General features: G+C 39.2%; 2 protein-coding genes across 5 annotated transcripts in view; one reads left to right on the top strand and one right to left on the bottom strand.

Annotated features, from left to right (window-relative positions):
• The first annotated feature begins 669 nt into the window (after positions 1-669).
• LOC141766384 (uncharacterized) lies at positions 670-6,215 on the top strand. Its single transcript, XM_074633221.1, has 12 exons — positions 670-818; positions 932-975; positions 1,742-1,805; positions 1,976-2,107; positions 3,396-3,494; positions 3,592-3,641; positions 3,740-3,859; positions 3,984-4,032; positions 4,251-4,319; positions 4,507-4,666; positions 4,759-4,841; positions 4,922-6,215. Exons 1-12 carry the CDS (start codon positions 777-779, stop codon positions 5,072-5,074), a joined length of 1,065 nt encoding a protein of 354 aa, XP_074489322.1. The 5' UTR covers positions 670-776; the 3' UTR covers positions 5,075-6,215.
• Positions 6,216-7,389: 1,174 nt separating this feature from the next.
• neto2b (neuropilin (NRP) and tolloid (TLL)-like 2b) overlaps positions 7,390-15,808 on the bottom strand; it is a 21,252-nt gene continuing 12,833 nt past the window's right edge. For 3 of the 4 annotated variants that reach the window (XM_074633245.1, XM_074633246.1, XM_074633244.1), the window contains exons 2-12: positions 15,382-15,438; positions 14,502-14,646; positions 13,655-13,903; positions 13,426-13,473; positions 13,056-13,183; positions 12,241-12,342; positions 11,857-11,983; positions 9,958-10,071; positions 9,285-9,415; positions 9,090-9,182; positions 7,390-9,010 (exon numbers count right to left, since the gene is read on the bottom strand). In XM_074633245.1, coding sequence (XP_074489346.1) covers positions 8,561-9,010; positions 9,090-9,182; positions 9,285-9,415; positions 9,958-10,071; positions 11,857-11,983; positions 12,241-12,342; positions 13,056-13,183; positions 13,426-13,473; positions 13,655-13,903; positions 14,502-14,646 — 1,587 coding nt within the window. In that variant the 5' untranslated portion in view covers positions 15,382-15,438 and the 3' untranslated portion in view covers positions 7,390-8,560. Of the gene's footprint in view, positions 9,011-9,089; positions 9,183-9,284; positions 9,416-9,957; positions 10,072-11,856; positions 11,984-12,240; positions 12,343-13,055; positions 13,184-13,425; positions 13,474-13,654; positions 13,904-14,487; positions 14,647-15,381; positions 15,439-15,808 lie in introns of all 4 variants that reach the window. The other variant, XM_074633242.1, reaches the window with a different exon arrangement.

The following is a 15,808-nucleotide window of genomic DNA, read 5'->3' as shown; positions in this document are numbered from 1 at the left end:
TATCTGTTCGAAATGTATCTTAAAGGGAGATTTGTCATGTATTTAATATTCTTTATCAACACGGGAGTGGGCAAATATGCTTGCTTTATGCAAATGTATGCATATATTTATTATTGGAAAGTGTGTCAGTGTGCTGAGTTGACTTGCTCCAAACTGCATGTGATTATCATAAAGTGAGCATGTCTGTAAAGGGGAGACTCGTGGGTACCCATAGAAAACCATTTTCATTCACATATCTGGAGGTCAGAGGTCAAGGGACCTCTTTGAAAATGGCCATGCTAGTTTGTCCTCACCCAAATTTAGCATGAGTTTGGAGCATACTAAGCCTTGTAATGGAAAATTACATTGTATGTAATGATGTCTCTTTATGCAACAGTGGAAAGTTACTTTCCAGACAAGCTAGTATGACATGGTTGGTACCAATGGATTCCTTAGGTTTTTTTAGTTTCGTGTGATACCAGTATCAATAAGAGCATCTAACATCTACATCTGTAATTTTGGAAGAAAATCCAAATAGGGAGGAAATTCCGTTTCAGTTTTCATTTCTTATAAGACTGGAGGTAAGACGAGGAATTGTAAACCTGGGGATTCCCATTTAAAAGTGCTGCACTAACAGCACACACCCAAAGAAGCAGGTGGAGTCAAAACAGCAGCACGTGACAAGGTGCAGGCTTTTATAGAGGTGCGCTTATGAGAAAACATTTATTCACAAAGGCCTGTTATGGAGACAGACAGGTTAGTTGTGCCCAAACAGAGTGTGAGTTCTGAATAGACCGATGTTCGCCATGGAGCTCAATGGTACACTGAGTGGAGATCAGGTAGGCTTTCTATACTTTTCTGTGTATGAATGCATTAAAGTAAAAATAGCTTCTATGAATGAAAACTTTTAGGGGGCAAATAATACATTCCTGTTTTTAATTCTGCTTTTCAGATTGACTTCCTCTCTACTGAGTACCTAGTATTACTCACACTCAGGTAACATGCTTCCTCATACTTTTTCTCTTCCATGCTACCGGTGGCAATGGATTTTATTTGTTTACATCTGGAGTGTTATATAGCAGCCGTATTATGGCATATGAACATGTTTTGAAATGAGTTAGCCTATTACATCAGCAGAATGATAATGTTATAATTTATAGTATTATGATTGGAGAGGTTTGCCAAACCAGCAAGGCAACATGTAAGAAGAGGCGGGCTTCTGTTTTCTTTCTGAATTCCTCCTGTGTTCTCACCTCACGTGTCTGTTCTATGAAGGATATTAGCACCATGTAAATGTAATATTCAGCCTTGAGTTGTAGCTCATAAGATAGTTATAGCTGCTGAAAACTTACAACTTCCTTCAGTGAACTCAGTCACCCTGCTGTTAGGTGTGTCTTTCTTTTGCATGTGACAAAGAAAGTGAAAACAATAAGAGCGAGGACAAACCTTGTGCTGGAGAAAATGTGGGAAAGCTTTCAGTTAGTTAATTTCTATGGAGCCAAGACAGAGGGTTATGATTGAACAAGTTTGTCATCTTACAGCTTTTTATGCAGGTGTCACGCTAGAATATGCAATAAACAATGCAATAAACCCATCTTGGCTCAGGTTTAGTGTTAATGTGGTGCCAAATTACCATGAGTTTGCAACTTTCTCATTCATTTTAAACCTTATACACATGGTCAAGAAATGTACTAAAATGAATGCAGTGCTGATATAATTTTGGTGTTGTTTAATACTAATACATATTTCTGATTAACTGCAGTGTGATTGGGAGTTTTTCTGTCCTGGTGGTTTCCATAGTGAGATGGAGGCAACTAAAAGAACAGGTGAGTCAGGTTGTATGTATTTATGTGTTTGCATTACTGTATGCCTTGGTTAATTTTAGATTATATATATTTTATATTTTTGATTGTGTTTTGGTACAGAATGTTTCAATGAATTTTCACAGTTTTACAGCGAAGCAACGTCCTTTATGTGTGTATTCTTATGTTTGCAGGTGCAGCTCCTGGTGCAGCTCGCCCTGGCGGACCTCCTGGCTGCTCTGATCCTGATGTCCACCAGTGTCATGAACAGAGTGAGCACTGACAACAGTGTAGTCATCTGCCAATACAGCCTGCCGCTGTCACTGGTGAGGAACAGTTACTTTCACTCTGTTAGACCTCTAAACCCCTGCAGATTAATATTTACACAATAGTTTCCAGGTGAGTGAAGGGGTCACATCTGAAGTTTAATCTTCTTAAACAAGACAGGGAGGTTGAGAGATGCTTGGGTAAATACATCCACTTAGATTTAGGAACTTCCCAGCTGAAGCACCTGTTGTGGTTTTCAGGGTTGAAGATCAGATCACTGTCTGAGGATTTTCCTAGGTCACTTATGACCGTAACTGAGATTCAAAACCTTGTGTTCCTTATTGCACCTATAAAGCAAAGTGGTTAGCAGTTCTGCTGTTCCATGTCGTCAGACTGTAAAGTGACGCTGCATGGTTCACGGTCTAATACGTAATAAAATTTTTCTGTGAGTCTGTTGTAAACTAAATCAACTTAAACATTTTCTGAATTCACATTGTATTTTACAGTGATAAGAGTTAAGGGCAGAGTACATATTGATTTTTACATAAAAACATAGGAAAGAATGTAATGTAGGAACAAAAACAGAGTGTGGCTTTCTCTCCAAAACGCAGATATGGAAAATATTTTCCTTTTAAAAGTCAAATATTTAGTCAAAGAAAAAAATAACTCACTTTACATTTCTGAATTAATGAAAATGAAGTGACCCCCCAAGCTTGTTCTCTAGAGCTGCAAGGATTAATGGATTAGTTGTCAACTATTAAATTAATTGCCAACTATTTTGATAATCGATTAATCGGTTTTAGTAATATATTTTTTTGAAAAAAAAGTCAAAATTCTCTGATACCAGCTTCTTAAATGTGAATATTTTCTGGTTTCTTTACTCCTCTATGACAGTTAACTGAATATCTTTGAGTTATTGATAAAACAAGACATTTGAGGACGTCATCTTGGGCTGCAAATCAACATTTTTCACCATTTTCTGACATTTTATAGATCAAAAAACGAATCGATTAATTGAGAAAATAATAGACAGATTAATAAACAATGAAAATAATTGTTAGTTGCAGCCCTACTCAAAACATCTCAGTTGGCCATTAACCCAAATTTAAACCTCTTCACACAAACTATTTATGGAGTACAAGGACATTTGTTTTACATGTGAGAGCAGCAGTACCTTTAATTAAATTTAATTGTGGCGTATGGTATTTAATATATGCAAACAAAAATGAGCAACTACCTGATCAGATCCAAGGGATCGTTCAGCTTCACGATGCATGCTGTCACATTTTACATCACCGTGCCACAATAAATTGTTATACTTGACAGTTGCATCTCTCTGTGTTCCAGACATTTTACTTCATTTCATTTCTGCTGGTGGTGGTTTACGCATGGAAGTCAAAGAACGCAATCCAAGGATGGAGAGCCACAGAGGATGAGGGAGGACAGGTGAAGCATCCGCTGCATCTGTACGTTATAATTTGTACAAAAACAGTCAGGACTGATTCAATAATTAATTTCTTCCTACCTATCGTCTGGTTTACAGAATCGATGCAGAAGGAAAATACTTGCTATACCTGTATATGTCTTTGTGTGGTGAGTTTGTTAATAGCATGACTTTAATTACCTTTCCAGACTTTATGGATCTTATCTCATCAATTTAATTCTGTATCTCTGTTTGTCTAATATCACAGGTTGGTCCCCATTGCAATGTATTTAGCATATGTGCTCACTCCCTTCATAAAAAACACTTGGCTGACTACAATCACTGACATATCAATAATCGGCCGTAATGAAAGCAAATACTGCACCAGGTGAGCACCCAACCTTCATTATCAACTTCCTCTAAAAGTCACTGCTTTCAAATGAGTCACAGAAGTGAAATATGTCTATTCCCCTGCGTTCTTGACCTTTTTGATTTTTCTTTTTTTTCCTCAGTTGTATTTTGTTCCTGCATGTCTGGAGGGATCCCTGTGACACTGACACTGTGAGTATAAAACTGTCTATCAGGACACACTTATTTTAAACAAAAAGACTTTTCGTACACACATTCATTCTAATTTGCAGTGTTTTATTTCACAGCTTTCACAGTTTTATTATTATTTTATTCCACGGTATTTGATTGGTATTGCTGCATATTGTATTTATTAAATAAGCATTTTGTTATAGTTTGTAAAGCTAATATGTTTTTTTTCTTCCCAGGAGAGAATTCACGACACTTTCATCAGAGTTTTTCTTTTCTTCGTTGTGATACCAGTGATGCTGTCTTGCTCTGTAAGTTATAAGCAATCACATTATTTTAAATTTAAGGACATTTGTCATTTTGCTTTATAAATTTGCTTGAAACATCCACAGAAAAATAGTTATGATTTAAAATTTTTACAATGCTATCTAAAGTCTTGAATAGTAAAATTTACATTAATGTTAGCAGACTATAATGATTTGTTTTTTCTTGTTCCAGGTGATTTATTATAAGGTTGGTAAATGGTATGAAAGAGGAAGTAATGAGCAGGAAGGGCTTTTCCCTGTGGAGGGAGATGGACTTTCAAGAAGGAGAATCAAAAGAGTGTTTTCCACAGCAAGAAATATGGTGATGGTCATCATAGTCTGCTGGGCACCAGGTACAAACACACACATTAACACATTTAACGCTAACGTACTACACTTCATCAACTTTAAATGAACATCAGATTGATGCCTTGTGTTTCTGTAGCTCTTCTCCTCATTCTGCTGTCTACTCTGATGGTCCGGTCAAAAGTTGAACAACACAGTCTATTCGGCTTGTATATGATACAGGTACGTTTCACAAGATTTCAAATGAGAAAATTAAAATATCATCTGATGTCTTATAGTATTGTTTTTGTTTTTTATTTCAGGCTGCCAGCGTGTCCCTGCAAGGCTTCCTGAACAGTATGGTTTACGCCTGGATACGGCCCAACTTCACGGAGGCCGTTCTCGGGGAGAATACGCCCCTGGTGGCTCACGACCGCCTGGCCTTCTTTGAAGAATCACTGAGGAGCTCGCTTTGATTGTTGACTCTATATGAGAGACATGATTGTGCTGCGGAAACAACACACTGGCCCGAGGAAGACTGACCGCACGCCTGCACACTTCATGACTTCATGTCAATCTAGACTGAAACACAAAACGTCCTCATTTGTGGTGCTGGAGATGAAAAGAAATGATGAAGCAAAAAAGATGAAGGACACACAAAGACGACTGATGCAATGTTTTACTCTGCAGCTGCTGATGTTTTCATGAAGTCATAGTCGCGTATTGTAGCATATTCTTTTGTATAAATGGGGACAAATTATAAAATTGTGTTGTATTTATAAATGTGCTGTTAGTGTACTATTTTATTAAGATTTAAAAGAGAGAATTATTGCAATTCTTGTGGCATGTGATTTTCATTTTGTCACATATTTATATTGTTCAATAAGGTGCTTTTTAACCAGTTGTTTTTATTATTGACTTGTTGTGCAACAGTCCCTCAGTACTGTTTAGTTCAAGACAAGAATAAGGGTTGTACACTCTGCATCATGTCAGAAGCACGTGTCGCCTATTGTACGGTAACACAGAGTTCAGCCTTTATGTGTTGGAACAGTGAGGAATGCTTAGTCGCTGCAGACAACAGAAGGAACACAGTATCTGCTTTGTCACGTCTGAGTGCAACCATAACTGTATCTCGTAAAGAATAATGAACGGTTGTGTAACTGAGGTCACACGAGGCATATCTGCATGTTATAACATGCTAAACTCTATGATCAAACATGTGTGTCTCTGAGCTGACCTCTCTGTTAATGGTTGACAGACTGCAGGCCGACCTGTTGGTGCTTGTATAAGCGATCACCTGACTCGGTCATTTATCTGCTGTACTCTAAAGCCAACTCGATGTTCAATTTCTTTGCTGAAGGCCTCACAGTCGCCTACATGGGGTCAACACATACAATAAAACATGAGAGCTACACAAAACACAAGTAACAAGCTACATGTAACAGTTGCACAGTTGAATCAGACACAGTTATAGATATGTGATGTGTCTGCCCAAAATGTTTTGCCTGTTTGGAAATATGTTGTATTTGTTATATACGAAAAAATGGAAATATTGTACCTTTAAATCTTGTATACCATAATATACATCTCCGCCAATAAAATGTTTTTTTTTAATATACAGAGCTTTTTCTCAATTTTTTTTCGTTACAAATTCAATTGAGGAACAAATAACAAACACCTTTGTATGATGACGAGTTATCACAGATCCAAATCTTTGAGTTGTTTTACTACCAGTACATTAAAAAAAAAGCCATGCAGCCTGCAACACCTGAGCCTGTTGACCTAATTTAAATTTCCTTGGAGCGATCTACGTACTATCAGATGTGTCCCAGATATCCTGCCTATTCACGGATATCGTGATAAAAATCATGACTACAGTGTTACTGGAAAAGCAGCCACACTCAGCGGATATACAGAACATTACCTGGGGAAACTTGTTCCCTCTAATAAGAGGACAACTTATGAAAGCATTCGGGCAGCACAGTGCAAGTCATTATGAATGACCCATTCACACTATTTATCAGCTGTTGGGTCATATTTTTATTCTTTTTGTCATGTGTATAAAGTAACCAACCAGAGTGGCAACAATTAATCGATTAATTGTCGACTATTAAATTAATCGGCAACTGATTCCAGCTTCTTAAATGTGAATATGTCCTGGTTTCTTTACTCCTCTGTGACAGTAAACTGAATATCTTTGAGATGTGGACAAAACAAGACATTTGAGGATGTCATCTTGGGCTTTGAGAAACACTGATCCACATTTTTCACCGTTTTTCTGACCTTTTATAGACTAAATATCTAATCGATTAATCAAGGAAATAATCTACAAATTAATCAACAATGAAAATAATCATTAGTTTCAGCACCAGAGCAAACCTTTATTTATTGTATTAATTGTTCTTGAGCATGATTGCGCTCTCTCTCTCATAAACTGCACCGATAACTGTAGTGACAAGACCACATGTTTGTCTGTCTGTACGCATAGTTGCTCCATTAATTATCTGCCCAGTGAATTTCCTGAATATGATGAATGAACCCCACAGATGTGCTGACTAAACTGCGAGGGCGATGGCTTAGAAATGGCTCCAAGGTTATCGAAGTAGTTTGGCACGCTGAACACAAAGCCGTGCCTTTCACATTTTCTGATTCTCGTCAACAACCATCACTGGGATACATGTTAAAAGCAGTCTTTTAAAGCCATCTGTCAAAGGGGAGAGCGGGGTCGTCACCAAATAACCATCCATTACTCACAGACTGAATGAAAATAATTTGATCCCTGAACAGATACAGGTTTCTGCTAACAATTTATCAGGTTTTTTAAGAGCCCAACCCAAACGTGAAAGGCACAATTTTGTTAGATGTACAAGGAGTGCATTTTCCCAAAACTCTGCCTCCCCGGGTCAGTTGGGACGCCTTGTTCTGCGCTAAAAAATATCATTTAAATTGAAAAAACTGCAGTCTAACTTAACCTTATATTTAGCCTACATTGCGCACATGTTAATTTGTGGTCCTATTTTATGATGAGGGGGAAAAAAACTAACAGAAACCTGATCTTAATCAGTTCAACACTTTTACAAGGTCATTACTGGCACTCACATGTTTTTTCTCTCTAAATTAGACGAGTTAACCATCAGTTATATTATATAGTTATATTCAGTGTCTACAGCTCAAAATGAAAATTAAACATACAAGGTTAGACTGTGCCAATGGTACAGTTTGATGCTTTTGGTGGTTATATAACCAGACTATAAACGTCATACTTTGACAACTACTTTTATAAGGGAAGTTCCAACCAGCATACCTGTGTGACACACCTTTAAGAAGATTCACAATCAACACACGCACCCTCCTCCTGGGTAAAAACCCCAGTTAATGTTATATCTGGTGTTAAAACTGACTCTATATCAAACGCAAGATGATAGATTTCCTAAACTGATATGCAGAAATGTGCCTATTTATTCTTTAATACAGGTTAATAACAGATTAAACAAAAACTGAGAGGTGATTTTTACATTGTTTGTTTAAAATGTAATCACGCTGCTCTCATTCTTCCAGAACCTAAATACGGATTTAAAACATATTTCAACAAAAAATCTATTTGCTTTACAGTAAAATGTATTCAACAAAATACACTGATAACAAGAACAACACACAGCATCTGTCTTCACTTTTACACTGATCACAAACACGATAGCAGCTTCCTGTGTGCTGTTTCTGAGTCAGAGCAGAGTCGGCGGTATCTGTAACAGACTCTGTGTTTCCCAACCTCACTGTGAAGGAGGCCAAAGAGAAGTCAAGGAGCGCTTCTTTATAATCGTTATTATAATAAAGAAGAAAAGTGAGACACATCCGCTCCGTGGTGTTAAATGTCTCCCCTCTTCTGTAAATGTGCCGCCCCCCCAATAAAAATTGGTTGAAAAGTTGTCGCTGCAGCATTTAGCCAACCGTGTCTTTTCTTTTCAGAAGTCCATGGACAAGGATCTTTGCTGGGCCATTTCATAGTTCCCTCTTCGGCTTCCCCCTCTGCGTACATACACATCATACCTTCCATCCTCCTCCTCCTCTTCGTCCTCTTCCATCACTCTATCCTGCTGCCCCATCGCTCTATCCCCCATACCGTGATGGCCCTGCATTCGGCCCGGTTTCATACTAGGCCAGCTCTTCTTCCGCATACTGCTGTTCAAGTCCCTGAGAGGCGGTAAGGCGCTTTGAAGGTCCCCTCTGAAAGGGGGAAGCTCCATGGACCCCCTGCCCATTTCATGTGCACCTAGACTGGCTTTGATGGAGTTGACGGACGCCTGAGAGCCACAGTGGTGCTCGTGAACGCAGCGTGAGCCTGATGAGGATCTCCTGAGCGCCTGCAGGGACTGGAGTTCCTCTGATAACTCTCCAAGGTCCCCAGACATCTCCTGAAAAGGATCATGTTGTTACATAAAAGAAAAAAATCACCATATTCAGCTCATAATGCATCCAAGTGATCAAACTCACCTTGTCTCTGAGAGTAAAGAGCTCATAATGAGGAGGGTCAAACACCTCCTGGAAGTCGCCTCGCTGGAACAGGTTGTTCTTACGTACCAACACCTTACCAACACCAAATTACGATTAAAAACACTTGATAAATTCTACGCCAATATATTGTGGCATGATACTAAATAATTACTATAATCTAAAATACTATATTACCTTCTTTCGTGGCTGTTTGACTTGCACAAGGACGGAGATGATGAGGAGCAGCAGCACCACCCCCGTAGACACACAGATTACCGTCCCATGAGTCTTTGTGATGTGGTGAAAAACACCTTTGCTCTTTTTCTCTGCATGACGGACATGAAGAGTGACAAAGAGAGATAAAATATGAGGGGCATTTAGAGGCACAGAGAGTACATTAGTCACCGCTCCCATCAGGACAGTCTGTATCTTTGGATGCCAGGAACAATTCAGAGCCTTCACCAAAAGCCAGTTTCACTGATAAACAGCCATCCCAATCAATGGAGGTGCTTTAGAGCCACTAAACAGCCAAAAGACCTTAATGGTCTTTTGGCTGGAAAGGCGTTAAAGATGATGAGATCATTATTTTCCTGCCAAGAAGAGGTTTTGAATTCAACACACCAACATGCACTTGCCCTGTGGTATCAGAGTGAAAAATTACATAAAAAGAAGAAAAGAAGAGAGAAGGGTTGAGTGTCTATTTTCTTTTAGAGTTATAGCCACGGATCCTCAAGGAGGCTCAATGTGACACGACCAGAGTCTGACACGACATGCATCATATTACATAATGCATCACAACTCATTGTACTACAGCAAGGCGGATTTTCTAAGAGAGAATCACAGAGTGCTTTTGGCACAACTGGAGTACCTTTGCAGTTGCTTTCGTCCCAGGGAAAGACACAGTTTTGTATGCCGTTGCACACCAGAGAAGTGTTGATGCACATGTTGCTGTGGCAGAAGAACGCGCTGCTTAAACAGGGCGCTGAAACACAAACACAGATGTGTCAGTTTGTGATGCAAACAGGCTGACAGAGAAACCACAGCCATTAACAGTGAGAGGAAAGTCTTGTAATTCTTGCCTAAGAATTGGATATGCTCTTTCTCTTTATATACATTGTATATTTGTATTCTGGGGGTATCGTTCCTATGCAGAGGGTAGTTTAGTTTATTTATTGACTACACTGAGAGCGTTTCATATTTTAATACTTTATTTATTTATTGTGTTGAGTTGAATGTGCTACTTATTTTGTACTGTAATTACCTTGTGCCTTTTCTACCTTTTTTCTTTTCTTAAAGCTGACTCAGTGTAAACTGCTCAGAATTCCAATGTACTTAGGTGCAAATGGCAAATACAACTCTTGAATCTTATCTCTTTTCAAAAGTATACAAGTAAAAAAATGTATACATTATATAATTGAAGGAATTTTCTACAACTGTTATCAAGACAGCTTTAAAAAGCTGGAGTATTGAATCGACACCACAGGAGGGTGCTGCTACAAATCTGTTTGCAATCATACATCCAATCCACATACTCCAGCCCGAGGCATGGGCAGTATAGGTGAATGCTAGAGGCGCCCCAAATGAAGGAAGAAAAAAAATTCTTGATTGATCAATTTTACTATTTTTTACTATTTCAATACTATTATTTTAAAAATATTACAAAAAAGGCCACAACATCATAACTATGCAGCCTATTATATAGGCCCTGTTTTCTGGGTTGTCCTCAGCATCACCCCGGCGTATTCTTTAATTTAGATTAGATCCATTAAAATATTTAATTGTGATTAATCGCATGATTGTCCATGATCAATCGCGGTTAATCGCAAATTAATCACAAATTTTGTAATCTGCTGAAAATGTACCTTAAAGGGAGATTTGTCAAGTATTTAATACTCTTATCAACATGGGAGTGGACAAATATGCTGCTTTATGCAAATGTATGTATATATTTATTATTTACACACAACAATGACAATTATTGTCCAGAAACCCTCACAGGTACTGCATTTAGCATAAAAAATATGTTAAAAACATAACATGGCAAACGCAAACGCAGCATGTGATTATCATAAAGTGGACATGTCTGTAAAGGGGAGACTCGTGGGCACCCATAGTACCCATTTTCATTCACATATCTTGAGGTCAAAGGTCAAGGGATCCCTTTAAATATAGCCATAACAGTTTTTCCTCGCCAAAATTTGGCGTACGTTTGGAGCGTTATTTACCCTCCTTCGTGAGTATGCTAGCAAGCTAGTATGAAGTGGTTGGTACCAATCGATTCCTTACATTTTTTTAGTTTCATATGATGTCAGTATCTTCACTCTAGCTTTAAAACTCAGCCCACTACAACCTAAAAATAGCATTAATGCGTTAAATAAATTAGTGGCATTAAAACGATTTTGCATTAACGTGTTATTATCGCGTTTACTTTGACAGAACTAATTTAGATATAACTTTATATAACCTTAACTAACTTTAATTTAGTTTCTTTATTACTGTTTTCATTTTGTGGGTTTTGTGTTCTTTCTAAAATAAAGAAAAATCTCAAAGCCATAAAGCTATGCAGTTTCTGTGTGAGTGTATGAACACAATGACTGGTGGTGGAGTTGGCTGCGATGCATCAGCTAAAATCTTGATTTGGACAAAATTGGTCAGGGTCGGCTCTGCACATACTGTGCTTGCCCTGTCACAGCTGCATAAAACTAAACAAAAGGGGTACAAATGTCAAATGACAAAAGGTTAAGAATAATCTGAAGGAGGAACTCACGGTCTGCAAAAGAAGTGAACAGCATCCGGAAGCGGCTGAGACGGCTCGCCTCATCAGCCCACATTCTCACTACTCCCACACCGGTGTCCAGCATGATGTCATTAGCTACTGTACTACAAAACTTGGCCTGCAAGAAACCACACATCGTTGTCTCGTATAGGTTGGGATGTGTAGTCTCATTGAGGTCAAGGTCTGTAGAACAGTTGCTACATACTTCGGATTAAAATATGATAATTATAAAGGAGCGATGTTATTACAAGGAAAGAAAGATAAACCCTGTTGTGTAGCAGAAGGAGAGAGAAAACTGAGAGTGAAGGGGCTTTGATTTTACAGTTTTGAGTAGCACACTGTACTGTATATTACACATATGATAAAATATATTACCTTTAGGTCCTCAATGGCATTACTGCCGTCATAAACAGCCACAAAGTTCTTCTTACATTCATTTGAGTTTTCCATCTGATATTCCAAGAATCGCAGGTAAATCTGGAATAAGCAGTGAGGAGGGATATACACGTTTATTGTACATGTACATACATGTACTGTACATGTTTATAATTCACGCAGTTCTGTGTATTTTGCCTTGCTACAAGGTGACATGACTTCATGTCGCTTCATGTCTATCTAGCCTGAAAATGTGTGGGCTGAAGATGAAAAGAAATAGAGAGATGAAGGACACACGACGACCTTTTTAAAGAAATGACTGATGCCGTGTTTTTCTCTGCAACTGCTGATTTTTTGCTGAAGTCATACTTGCATGCAGTAGCATATACAGTATATACTATATATATATATATGTATATAAAAAATGGGGACAAAAAGGACTTAAATTGTAGAATTGTATATATATATATATGTGCTTTAATGTACTGTTTTATTAACCAATTGTTTTATTATTGACTTGTTATGAAACAATCCCTCATATTTTGCATCGTCTGAAGGCATCGCTGCATTAAAGGATCAAATATAAATCATTTCGATCCAGCTTTACTGTATGTGTACTTATGCAGACTGTTGGATTATCAATGCATACGATCCCTTTATACTTCATGTGCACACATGTCGAGCGGTGGATGTACTGTCAGGGGATGTTTGATCATAAAGCGCATTTATCTAGGGGTTCTGAAGAAATGAAGCTTATTCTGCTGTTGTGCATCAGATAAATGGCAAAAATGTAAAGGTTTAACCACATGTCATACCCGGTTGTTTGTTGGGGCTCGTATAGTCCAGATGCAGTCCACTGCCTGGTCTGGCTTCACTTTATAATCCTCCTCCACTTGACTGGAACGGATCAAGCCGTCAGCTCCAGACAGCTCAAACTGACAATCTGACCCACGGACAGCGACAAGAGGCGGATCAAAAGAAGACAGAAGACAGAAAAGGGGATTAGAGGTGATGGAAGCTGCCTTGACTTGACTTTGCATCACATATTAAAAGGAACAATATGTAGGACTGACAGCTAGCGTTTCAAATGGGTATAACAGCAGTCCAAATTCAAAACATTGGTCCTTTAATTTTAAAGTGTACAACTGAAGTTATTTGAGTAGGCTGTGTGTGTGGTTGCACTACCTGGGATGGGGTTTAAGAGTCCTCCCACATGCAGATGGAATTCAGGGTCTTTGGAGGGAGATCGTAGAGACAAAGAGATATCACACAATCAGGGGCATCATCAGTGGAAGTACAGATATTTGACTGGCTAATATAGTTGAGACATTTGATCGATTCCGTTATTAACATTCAGTGAGTAGCAGGAAGGTGCCGTGAGAACATTGCCATACAGGGATCAATAAACCATCACCTGAAGTAAAGCTGTACTGGACCTGGAAGCCGGTCCCCTCCAGCTCTTCATCGCTGAAGAATTGGATCCACATGAAGCGTCCGCTGGAGAGGACGAGTCCGGGACTGGCTGAGCCACAGAAGCGATTGATGAGCGGCGAGAAGCTGAAGGGGCCGTCCCGCACCTCGATGTGGTCGAAACGACACTCGAACGACGCTTCGATGTAGAAGGTCTGATCGAACAGCAGCTCTATTCTCTGGCGGGGCAGGGCTGAGGGAAACGGAGCGCTGTGTCACATTCAGGGATATAAAGCTAGCAGAGAATGGACAGTGCTGTGGAAAAAATACATATTTGCTCCTTTCAAATATTTACCCACGAATTACTGTGGGTCAGGCTGATTTGTGGGCTCCAGTAGCAATTATAGGGAAACTGATGCACAAAATGACAACAAAGTTTGCTGCATTCTTTGGTGTGCAAGATAATGAGGAATGCACTGTGAAAAAGATATTGCCTGCAAGCTTGTTTGTACTTTAACGAGCATAGAGGGGAAACTTTAGCATTGGTCAGTACACTTTAAAGGAGAATATTGTTCAAAATCCTTAAATAATAATAATCCAAACACCATGTGCGACCAATTTACGATGAGAAATGTTGACGTCATTGTCGAAAGAAGGAGGCAATAATAACAACAGATCATTACAGATACAAATACGAGTGTTATTTTGTTCCTCGGACTCCCTTTAATGTCCATCAGAGGAATCTGACATAATTTAATATCAAAATCTGCAACATTCACAGCAACTTGAAGAGGAGCTCAACTTTTTTTTCAGGCTGAGGCTCATGTTGTTGGTTACCTTCCAGTACGTACAGGCACTCCTTGTTGGCGGGGTATGTTTTCGGGTAGTTTGGGGAGCTGAAGGTGCCACCTTCTTCGTTTCGTGCCCAGTTTCCACACTGGTTAGATTGCTGCGGCCGTTGAGAAGGTCTAACCACTTTTGATCCTGCACCTGCATCTGTATGTGTGACAGCCAAGAGACATTTAATGATGGAACAATTATTTGTGCAGTTAAAGGTACAGTGCGTATGATCTGGCGGCATCTAGTGGTGTGGTTGCAGATTGTAACTAACTGAGTACCCCTGCGCTCACTCCTCCCTTTCCAGGAGTGCGGTAACGTGAGCCGCCAAGTGCAAAACCACGGTAACGCCGTTCGCCTTGGAGCAACAAAAGTCAGACAGCGGCTGGCAGTACTACGGTTTTGGATTCTGTGGCTCATGTTACCACAGTTTCACAAGTGTGTCGGAGATCTACGGTGGCCTTCAGGTAACGTAGAAATGTGAAAGTCTCTCTCTAGAGTCAGGTTTGAGAGTTTGGTTTGTCTGTTCTGGGCAACTGTAGAAACATGGCGGAGCAACATGGCAGACTCTGTGAAGAGGACACGCTCCCTATGTAGATATGAAGGGCTCATTCTAAGCTAACGAAAACACAACTCTTAGTTTCAGATGATCATACACTAACGGAAACATAGTTATGAATATTATATTATATTTCTGCTAATAGATCCCCTGAAATGTTGCACACTGTTCCTTTAATGATATAATGTGAGGACAATTGACACCTGGGAGGCAATTGTATAGCTAATTTGTGCAAAAAAAATCAATCACTGATCTTTAATGAAATTAAAATATATGTGTCTTGATTTAATGTAGTCCCTCTATTAAAAGGAGGGCAGTGAATGCATCAATCTTACCTTTAGTCTTTTGTGCCAGAGCCAATCCCTCCTCAATGAACAGGAGAAATATCCACACTGTAAAAGAAGCCGACAGTGAGGGAGGAAGAGTACAATCAAGGAAGAAAAGGAAATAGAGAGAGAGAGAGCTTAACAGGATTTGTGTGTCTGTGCTTGTTGTCTCGGTGCACTCAGCTGAATCCTTGAATGTATATAACAGGTCAGGCGAGTTGAGTTCAAAAGCTCGACAGGGCGAGAATAAGGATGTGCTTCTTCCACCATCTGCTTGCTTAACTCTTCCTGCTATTTTTACATCCTCCTTTTGCTTTTTTCTTCCTAAGGGTTATATGTAACACAGTGGACGAGAGCAGGAACTGTTGACAATCTGCTGATACTGTGCAAACACCTCTAATAGCAAAAAAGTCTCTGTCATGAAGTCATATCTTGT

This window comes from Sebastes fasciatus, chromosome 4 (genome assembly GCF_043250625.1).
Source record: "Sebastes fasciatus isolate fSebFas1 chromosome 4, fSebFas1.pri, whole genome shotgun sequence".
Taxonomy (NCBI): domain Eukaryota; kingdom Metazoa; phylum Chordata; class Actinopteri; order Perciformes; family Sebastidae; genus Sebastes; species Sebastes fasciatus.
This window is presented reverse-complemented; position numbering and strand designations above follow the sequence as displayed.

What these genes read in the sequence shown, in the direction of transcription:
- LOC141766384 (XM_074633221.1), top strand. Translation starts at nt 777, where the DNA reads ATGTTCGCCATGGAGCTCAATGGTACACTGAGTGGAGATCAG. An exon ending in CTAGTATTACTCACACTCAG is followed by an intron (nt 976 to 1,741) that starts GTAACATGCTTC and finishes GATTAACTGCAG; the next exon opens with TGTGATTGGGAGTTTTTCTG. An exon ending in ACAGCCTGCCGCTGTCACTG is followed by an intron (nt 2,108 to 3,395) that starts GTGAGGAACAGT and finishes TCTGTGTTCCAG; the next exon opens with ACATTTTACTTCATTTCATT.